General features: G+C 38.8%; 1 protein-coding gene across 1 annotated transcript; it reads right to left on the reverse strand.

Moving 5' to 3' along the window:
* Positions 1-578: 578 nt before the first annotated feature.
* On the reverse strand, positions 579-5,526 carry LOC103132542 (butyrophilin subfamily 1 member A1-like). Its single transcript, XM_007544351.2, has 3 exons — positions 5,333-5,526; positions 3,529-3,882; positions 579-3,426 (listed from the first exon to the last, which is right to left on the reverse strand). The coding sequence occupies exons 1-3, from the start codon at positions 5,397-5,399 to the stop codon at positions 3,125-3,127; spliced, it is 723 nt and encodes a 240-aa protein (XP_007544413.1). The 5' UTR covers positions 5,400-5,526; the 3' UTR covers positions 579-3,124.
* Between the last annotated feature and the right edge of the window lie 5,427 nt (positions 5,527-10,953).

Raw genomic sequence — 10,953 nt, forward strand, 5'->3', positions numbered from 1 at the left:
AGGATCAGATTACAGATTAAACAGCTGCTCAGAGCAGGAACGGCATGAAGGACAGTAAAATATCTGGTTCACAGAAAGTTGAGTCAGAATTAAAACCTTCAGTCTTCAGCAATGATTCAGACAGAAAATATAGGAAATAAATACACAGCATAACAAACCACACTATTCTGACTCAGAGTTTTTCCTGTCTGTCTTCTTAATGCCAGGATTATGTTATATTATGTTATTTTATATTATAGGGACTGGAACTCGTGGTTGGAGGATCAGGGTTTTTCTTTTGAAAAACTTCCTAATTATTACTAATGGAGAAGTTCTGACAAAAATAACGAACAAACATTAAACCCACCCAGCAGCTGTTTATGTTCAGACAATAAAAAACCTGATCTGTTGTGAAAGAACAGAAACAAGTTCTGACAGGAACCACTTCACTGCTATCAGATCAGCCATGTTTCCTTCCTCTGATGATCTGCTCCTCTTCCTCACATTATGAGGAACAACAGTGAAAAACAAAGATCTGCTGTTGAAAACCTGCTAATGATTCACATGAAGGAGGAAGAAAAACAACTTCAGTTCAAAGATCCTTGTTCTTTTCTTTCAGGTTTATTTTTAATTTAAAATAAAAGTGATCAACTGAATCTTTATTGTAGAAATAGAAGAGAAATCAAACTAAAGAAGTTTAGTACATGTTTTCTTTATCAGAGTCATGGGTTTTTATTTAAAGCATTTAGATAACGTCTAGGGTTTTTCCACCAGCAGGAACAAAGTCCAGAGGGCGTGTTGACCTACGGGTGATTAACTGTGTTGACATTTGATTCTCACGAACAGGGCAGAGCGTTTCTCGGAAAAACCCTGAGGGCTGTTCTGGTAAACAGGCCTCGGCTTTTCTGAGAAACGAATGAGAAGTGGTTTCTCAACCGCCTGCACCCTGTTCAGGCCATAAGCCGACTGAAGCTGTGAAGCAGGAACATAGTAATCAAATGAAATTCATATGAGCTCTTTAAGGACAGCTCAGTTTAAACATATAATGTTCTGCAAGAATAAATGCTTAAAAGGTAAAATAAGAACCATGGTTGTTGTTTCTGGTGCCGTTCTTCATCATGTCTGCAGAATCACATTAATGACATGAAAGATGTGCTGAGTAGATCAGTTACTGGGATATTTTACTGACACTACAAGCTAACTTTCTGACTCCATAAGTATAAAATGAAATATCTTTTTAAATTTACAACATAAATATTTAGAAATGTCTCATTTCTTCTAAAACTCCATTTGTTCATGTGATTCTTCTGTCACAGACGGTTTTTACAGCCAACAGTCAAATGATTCCTCTGTAGATTAAATTACAGAGAAGCTTTTCATGGAGATGCAAATGATTACAACCCACAGACGGTGCATCAAGCCTTTCATTATCTGTTCAAAGTTCTGACCATAAAAGCTCAAACTATCAGCAAAAAGTCTAAATTTAAAACCTACACTTTCTGTTCTGGTTTCACAGGCTTATCAAGCTGCATGACATGACTGAACAGGAACCTGTTTAATTTTAAAATTGTTCACATTCTCCTGCTAGACTTGACCAAACCTGCAGCAGCTTTGCTGCTCTCAGCTGCAGAGCCTCAGTGTGATAATTTTATTCAATGCTGAATACAATGTGAGGTATATTTATTTAAACTGATACATCAACCATCATACATTTAAAGCAATGAGCTACATTTTACATTCTATCTTGATTGATTCATAAGCATTAACTAAGAAATGAGGGAAATTTTAAAACAAGACAATATTCACACAAAAATAGTAAAAAAAAATAAATGTCTGTAGATAAAAAAATAAATGGCACCCAATAAATATTTACTTATATATGAATATTACAGCTGAGCTAAACAATTTAAAGAATATATCACATTAATTATAGCTCTTCTAGGAACAACCCCACTGATCTCATGAGTTTCCTCCAAAAGCTTCAGTTAAAAGGCTCATTATATATGTGTCCACGACAGAAATATGGTTAAACTGTTTAAGGAAACAGAGATTAACATTTTAACTATTATTTCTCTCAGCACAGGAAACATGAAGAGACCCAACAGCTCAACAATTAATTAACCAATTACATTTATCAAATAACCAAACAATTTAGTCTTCAATCAATCATCCATCACACAGATCAACCACATTTCAGAAACCAATGAAACACCAATAATGTGGGTCAATAACCACATTATTGACAGTCTAATGGCAGAAAACCGTCTAACAGACGACAGACAAACATGGAGACATTTAACTAAACATCTTTTCATTCTAATCATGTGAACAAATCAGAATAAAAATTAACAAAACGTCCCTATTTGACCAGGTGATTCAGAGTTTCTATGCAGGAAGGGCAGCAAACCTCTTATATTAATATTGTAAAAAATGCATAAAATAGCTGTATAAATTTATACAATTGTATATACATGTTTGTATATAGGGGGGGGAGGGCTGTATGTATGGAAGTGGTTCAACTGAACAACAATACCGGAAAATTTGAATTTCTGATAAACTCCAAAATATTTTCCTCTCAGTTATTGTTGTAACATAATTAGCAGAGTTGGGTAGTAAATACATTTATTTCAGTAACTTTTTTGAAAAATGTACTTTTTGAGGTATTTTTACTACACTTTTTATTTTATTGAGTCATTTTACTATGAAGTGTTGCTTCTCTTATTTGAGTAAAATGTCTGGATTTTTCATCTGCTGTGACGTCACTGAATGAAGAACAAACATGTTTTAACTAAAATCTCACCACAGACACATACCTGCAGTTTCTGTTAAAGTTTCATAAGTTTTTTATTGAAAGAAACTGATTTAGAAAAAAATATATATGTTTTTAGTTATTTGTTAGATATAAATATCAAGTAATTCAGATTTCTTACTTATATGGTTTGTTGTCGGTTTGGTCCTTAAAATACCAACCTTTTCACTTTGTTTTATATTTTACTCCATCCAATAATGTAGTTTTAATATTAAATATTGATCATTTGATCAGTTTCTCAGTAATTGAGAAACTTTTTTAAAATACTTTTTTATTCTTGGGTAATTTCTTGGACGTTTACTTCTGTAACCAGTATGTTGAAGTAACTACTATTAATTAAGTATAATTTTGGGGGACTCTACCCTCCTCTATCAGTTGGACACACTTCCTCACACAACCCTCTCCATTTTCTCCGGGCTTGGGACCGGCATCAGGATAAAAAGTTGTTGTGGGTTTCCTAATGGCTGGATTACTATCATGTGAAAACAGGGAGGACCTTCTGATATCTACGTTTTGAGGATTCTCAGCTTCATCATGAAGAGAAAGAGAATGAAAGGATCTCCTCTTCTTCAAGACAAACACAGTCAGAACAGTCAGAACGACCATCAGCCCAGCTACCAGTCCAATGTGTCCTCGACCTGCAGAACAGAACCAGGAATTAGTCTGATCCCACTGATCATCATCTGATCTGAGATCCAGAACCAGGAGCTGCTGGTTCTGATCCAGAGACAAACTCTCACCTGGATCAACCCTCAGGTGGATGATGGTGCTTTCTGAGGCGGCTCTCTTCCTGCGTGTGTTGCTCTTTATTTCAGTCATGACTCGACACTCATACACTCCACTGTCCTTCTCTGTCACACTGTCTAAAGTCAGATTAATTTCTCCATCGGTGCTGATGAGGCTTTGGAGTTTGGTTCGGCCCAAGTACTGTGGATTTTGCTGCTCTTCATTAATCTTCTCATCCCTGTAGAGCAGCACACTGTCTGGTTCCAGGTTGTCTCTGGTCAGCCATACAACTGAGACTTTGCCGTTTCCAGCAGCTCTACATGTCAGAGTGACATCTTGTCCAGCTATTACTGTCACCTTTACAGGATCTGCAAAAACAAACAGAAAACCATCCAGAGTTTAGATCCTTCCATCAGAGCACAAAGCCTAAAGGGCTGCAACCAAAGACAGATAGAAATATCTCTTTATCACAGACAGACATTATTTTTACACTTTTCTTTGCTTATGGACTGAATTATGGTCAAATAATGTTGTGGGTAGTTTTATCATCTTCCTCACTGACTGGCAGCAGGTGAGGATGAGGAGCATCTCCTCCTGTAACAGATCCATCAGCCCCCGCCTCTTCCTCCCCAGGGTTGGTTCCCCCCCCTCCTCTCTACATGAATGGCTGCCTGTCAGGGACCCATCTGTGAAGCTCCTGAGGTGACGGGTGTTGGATGGTCAGAACCACCTGGAGCTAAACCCAGTGAGATGAAGGAGAGCTGCCTCTCCTCCTCATCAACCTGCTGTCAGTCCCTCCCAGATCCACCAGCCTTTCTCTGGTTCTGATTCTCTGATACGGTTCAGATGAAGGTCCAGCAGAAACTGGACTTCCTGCTGCAGCTGAAGAAGGAGAACCTTCCCCTGCTGGTCGTTTTCTACCGACCATTGTTCAGGCTGTTCTGTTGCTTCATTTACTGACAGGATCATCCTGCAGGGACCCATCAGGTCTGGAGTCACTGGACAGACAGTTTCACCCCACAGGCTGTTCCTGCATTAAACATGATGATCAGCAAACAGCCTGAGGAGAACTGGGAGAATCATCTTTAACCATCACAGAAAACCTTCTACTGATTGGCTTGTTTAATGAAAAAAATGTCTGGAAATACATATACATGTTGTTCCTTTTATGCTTTATTTTATCTGAAACAATATATTATTTTTATACGCACATCTTTATGCAATGAGTTCCTGAAACTGAAGTCAAATCCTAGTTTGTGTTTGTGAGCACAATGTTGGCCAGCAAATCTGTTCAGATTCTGATATTATTTATTATTAACACATTCATGTAAAGTTTCCTTTGCAGACACAAACTCAGGTTTTCTAACAATAATAATGTGAAACAAAAATATGTTAAGGTCAGTCAGATAAATGTTTTATTGATGATTATGTATTCAGTGTTTAATTATGTGAAAACATTCAGCAAAGTCCTGCAGAACAGCTTAAACCAGAATAACAGAACAGTGAAGCAAAAGATTCACACAAAGAAACTTTTCTCTCACGAATCTATTATACGGCTACATTCAGTACACAGACATGTCTCTGTTGTTCCAGCCATCAACCTTTTCATCGACCCCTGATAACAATGATAACAATAAAAAACAAGTAAAAACAGGTTGAAATAATCCAAATGGGTCAAAAATGTCTTGTTCAGATCAGTTTAAAGTCAAGAGCTTCTTAATCCCACATCAACAACGAACAAAACATGTAAAATCAGCCTGACTGGTTTCACAGGAGGTTTAGTGTTGCTGCTCTGATGAAGACATGATAACTGCTCACCTCCACAGAGAGTCAGATCGACGACACTCAGCAGCAGAACAAACCAGAGACAGATGAAGGTCTTCATGGTGTAAGATCCTCCTCTCAGGCTGATCCGCTGCTGCTGCTGTTATTCCTGCACCTGAAAACTTCTGGGTTTGTTTCTCTGCTCTATGTACGGCTGCACCAGTGCAGAGGGTTGGGTTCATTATGACACAACAAGCTTTTCACTGGCTGAGGGGAGAGAACTGCGCTCTGAGCTTCTCTCAGACACAGAAACACCCACATGCCTCCTGTACTTTCAGTCTGATCTGGTTCTTTACTGGAAGGTTTATGAGCAATGCTGAGCAGGACAGTTGGCTCAGATAAGAGCCGTTCAGCTTCACCGCTCAGTGAAGTCCAGAATCACCACTAGCTGCTTTCTGTTTCTGTTATTAGTGCATATTCTCCATTTATTTAGATATTTTTTATTTACAGTTTATTTACACTCATTTAATCATATATTGATTTATTTCTTCTAATATTTCCTCTTTGCATTTTCGCCCCTCTAATTTCCTCCTTTGTCCATTTATACCCTTTTCTCACATTCTTTTTTTTGGCTATTACACAAGATGTAAGGGGAAATGTTGTATGTGTTTATTTATTTAAACTTTAAAATAAATCTCTTTATTGGGAAAATCCCAGGCAAAACTGGAAGCAGAGCACAGAGGTTACAGATCACAGCATCCATCTATTTTCTTACAAAATGTCCCCAGGAGGTGCTGATGTTTCAGGTGAGAGGTGGGGTCACCTGGACAGGTCAGTCCACACTGACAGCAAACAAACAAAATGAATTAAATAGTGGAACCTGGTGGATGGAGAAGCTTCTCTCCTCCTCTTGAGCTGAGAACCAGAGTGTAAAATAAAATGACTGATTCCTGATGTTTGACAGACACATCAACGTTAATCTGGTCTGGACCTGCTGAGAGGATCTGAAGAACAAACAGACTGGAAGAGCACAGCTTTAAAATGTTTCAAATCATTAAAATGTGTACAATAAAAACAAAAAGAATATTGGGGGGAAAAGAAAATTAAATAATAGTGACATTGTTAAATTATTACTATTGAAAATTATAAACACAATTTGTGTCACACTGCATAATCAAAGGTATCTTTTGGATTTAATATGTCACGTCATTTATTCATTTCTACATTTTTTGCCAATTTTGGCAGGACCAGTCCTCCATACTGCTTATTGCAGGTTTTCAGAGGGTTTGTTCCAGAGTTCAGGAGCCTTTAATCTAAACCAGAGTTTCTCCATCCTGGTCCTCAGGTCTCCTGTCCTCCATGTTTTAGCTGTTTCCCTTCTGCCACCTGAATTGTATCTCTGGGTGATTAACAGGTTTCTGCAGCTCCATCAGGTGCTGCAGACTTCTGACTTTAACTTCATCAGGCTGCTGAATGCCTGGTTCGCTGAGTCGGTTCCACCTCTGAGGGTCAGAACCAGACATCCTGATCTAAAGAACCGCAGCTCCAAAAGAGTTTAACAGGGGAGGCATCAACTGATACAGGAAGAGTCGACCCATTTGGACTTCACAACATTTCACATGAACATCAGAGAAAATACTGTAGCAGTGATTAGAACTGCAGCATAAATCCAAACATGCCACAATTAAATAAATCAAAATGTCTCCAAAGCATCAGAGGACTGGCACAGGAGCCACCAGGGGATTCCAGGTAGATTCCAGGTAGATTCCAGCAGAGATGCAGCGGCTCTTCATGCAGGGCCGGCCCAAGGTAATATGGGGCCCTAGACAGAATCGTGATTTAGGCCCCCGGTTCCTCCTACTCAGAACCTCAGCATCACTAACAAGTTTAAATATAGATTTAGTGGATCTGTGAGAGGAGCCCAGGTTAACAGGCTGAGTTCAAAATCAATAACGTATTATTAGTTATTATTGCTGTGATGTATTTGTGAACAAACCAGCTCAAACACAAAGATTACACCTTAATGTCACCATGGTAACAACAATCAAACTATCAAGATGATTATTTAAGCTTTTACAAAATAAACTTCCTAATCAAATCCTAAATGTACTTTTTTCTCTCTGCTGTGTGCCTTACATAGTACAGTGAAACAAACCCAGAACTATTGTAGCAGGCAGCATCAGATAAGCCAGAGCAGAATGAATTCAAGAACATTTAATAACATTGTCATTCTGTATGAATGAATGTTAAAGGCTTAGATCTATGGTCTGTGTTAGAATTAAACCATTTATAGAGGCCCCTGAATGTCTGGAGGGCCCTGAATGTCTGGAGGGCCCCTGAATGTCTGGAGGGCCCCTGGATGTCTGGAAGGGCCCCTGGATGTCTGGAGGCCCCTGGAGGCCCCTGAATGTCTGAAGGCCCCTGAATGTCTGAAGGCCCCTGAATATCTGGAGGCCCCTGGAGGCCCCTGAATGTCTGAAGGCCCCTGAATGTCTGGAGGCCCCTGGAGCCCCCTGAATGTCTGGAGGCCCCTGGAGGCCCCTGAATGTCTGGAGGCCCCTGAATATCTGGAGGCCCCTGGAGGCCCCTGAATGTCTGGAGGCCCCTGGAGGCCCCTGAATGTCTGGAGGCCCCTGAATGTCTGGAGGCCCCTGGAGGCCCCTGAATGTCTGGAGGCCCCTGAATATCTGGAGGGCCCTGAATGTCTGGAGGGCCCTGAATGTCTGGAGGGCCCCTGAATGTCTGGAGGCCCCTGGAGGNTTTAGCATAATATAGCATATCTGATCTTTCCCTGGTGCTGTTAGTCCTGATCTCAGTATTGCTTTCTTCATTTCCTGCATAGAAAAATAAACATCCATTACATTACCTGGGTTTGTTCTGTCTTCTAAAATACCATTATTTGCTCTCCTTGTCTGTTCCCTCCTAAATTTCCCTTGTTCTGTCAAATTATCTGAACTATGAATTTTTGCAAAAGTTCTTGCCATTACTTCTACTTTCTCTTCATTTGTTACTGCTATTCCTTCTTCATGTTTTAGAATTGGGTATGTCCTGTCCTGTCTATTTCCTTTCATTTTCTTAATCATTCCCCATACATTAGTTATAGGAGTTGTTCTGCCAATTGAATCACAAAAAACTCTCCATTTTGTCCTCTTTGCCTTCTTAATAATTTTCTTTGCTTCTGCTTGATATTTTTTAAATTCAATTAAATTTTTAAAATTGTGTGTTTTCTTCAATATTCTAAAAGCTCTATTTCTTCTCCTTATTGCTGCACTGCACTCTTTTGTCCACCAAGGCACCTCTTTCTTTTTGCTCTTACCTTCACTTATAGGAATTGTTATTCTTGCTGCTTTCAATATAACTTCCCTGATCTTTTCCTCTATACTTTCTATATCTAGATTTAAATTGACTTCCTCCATATTTTTCTCACATATATATTTAAATATATTCCATTTTGCCTTACTAAATATCCACCTTTCCTGCCTTTCTACTATCCCTTTCTCTTTAGAAATAAGGATTTTACAAAAAATTGGAAAATGATCACTACCTATTGTTGTTTCTTGTTCTATTTTCCACTCACATAATCCCGCTAAATCTCTGGACACCAAAGTTAAATCTATATCTGAGTAATTTCCTGTATGCACATCTATTCTTGTTCCCCTCCCATCATTCATACATATTAATTGATTATTTTTTTTATTTTTTTTTAAATTAATTTATTCATTTCATTCTAATTTATTCATTTCATTTCATCTTCCAACAGCTGTTCTACTATCTCACCATTTGTATCTGTTCCCTGCCCTCCCCATAAATTACTATGAGCATTAAAATCTGCACACCAAATAACTTTATTTTTATTTTGTCCCTGAATTTCTTTTAATTTATCCAAGTCCAATCTTCTACATGGATTGTAATAATTTATTATAATATATGGCTCTGCCTTTATCCAAATTTCCACAATTACAAACTCATCCTCTTTTCCTCTCTTAATCACTCTAAACGGCAACCCTCCCCTAATAAATATGGCACATCCCCCACCATTACCTTCAGCCCTATCAAATCTGACAGCAGAATATTTTAGTATTTTAAATTCTAATTGGGGTTTTAACCAAGTTTCTTGTATACAGATAATCTCTGGAGCTTCTTCTAATTTATCAATAAAATGCTTCAATTCTTGTCCATTTGAAATTAAACTTCTTGCATTCCATTGAAGAAGCAAAACCATATTGTTGTTATCCTATCCAAGCTGTCTCCTGACTGGCCTGAGCGCTGAGATCATCCCTCACTTCCTCCCATGTCATTTCATTGATGTTAAGATGATTTGCTGCTGCTTTCACAATCACTTGAATTCTCTCTGTTTTTGATTTAATTTCCATTGTTGCATTTATGACCCCTGCAATAAATGTCACTAATTTTCTTAGATCCACAAACATTTTATTTTCTTTTGTTTGGTTTAATTCTGTATTCATCCTGTTTTCCACCCCAACCTCAGTTCTTTGCTTTACCACTTTAACAGCCTCTGCATAGGATATTTTGTTTCTTACTCCAACTTGTTGGACCTGCACTTCCCTCTTCATTATTTCACATCCCCCATATGCCACACTGTGGTTGCCACCACAATTACAGCATTTTGGTTCCCTGCTCTTATTGCATTCTTCATATTCATGGTCTTCCCCACATCGTGCACATCTTCTCTTTTCTTTACATGTCTGAGCTGTGTGGCCAAATCTTTGACATTTAAAACATCTAATTGGTCGTGGGACATACTCTCTTACATTATAGGACAAATATCCTAAATAGACTCTGGGAGTTTTTCTTCATCAAACTCTATCAGGATACTTTCACTGTTGGTCTTTTCTCCATTTTTAAAGGTCTGAAGTCTTCTGACATTTTTAATTTTTCCTCCTCTGAGATTTGATTTTATTTCCTCATCTGAAACCTCAATTGGAATCCCCCAAATCACTCCCTTCTTCCATTTACCTCCATCTTGTACCAGACTCACACTTGTCACTTTATATTTTCCTATTTCTTTCATCCTACATGCTCTATCTTTTTGTTCTTCTGTATTACAACTTATCATCAAGTTTCCATCTCTTAGTACTTTTGCATTAGTGATGTCTCCCACTTGGTTCTTCAGAATCATCGATAATTTAACTGGACTGATAGTTTGCAACGCCTTCTCCTCGTTAACTCTAACAATCACTTTGAACTCTCTTATTTCCCTCTCCATTTCTTCTTCAGATTCATCCCAGCTTTTCACTATTCTTCCCTTCTTTTCTACACCTGCCATTGCTGAAGAATTTCCTCTTTTTGGACTCATCCTTTCACTACTCGATGCTTCAGGACTCCCGTCACTTTCACTATCTATACTATTACCCCACTCTGATCCATTCACAGCACAGCTGAGTCTCCCGCCGTAGTCTTCGTCCAAAGTTCTTTCACTAGTCCTCGGGATTTCCCAATAGAGTCTTGAGCATTTCCCCGACGCCGACTTCCAGAAGTCCGAGGTATTCTTAACTCTTCATCTTCTCCTTTTTCAGATCTTGATTTAAACTTTTTAACCATCCACACCGCGCGTTGTAGTCGCTCTCCGCCAACCCAGCCAGCCTGCTGCCCTCTACAAAAAAACCTTCCTCTCCTTCCTCCAGGCCCCCCTGTCCTGCATGTTTCAGGTGTTT

The sequence above is a fragment of the Poecilia formosa genome, unplaced genomic scaffold, assembly GCF_000485575.1.
Source record: "Poecilia formosa unplaced genomic scaffold, Poecilia_formosa-5.1.2 Scaffold1119, whole genome shotgun sequence".
NCBI lineage: Eukaryota > Metazoa > Chordata > Actinopteri > Cyprinodontiformes > Poeciliidae > Poecilia > Poecilia formosa.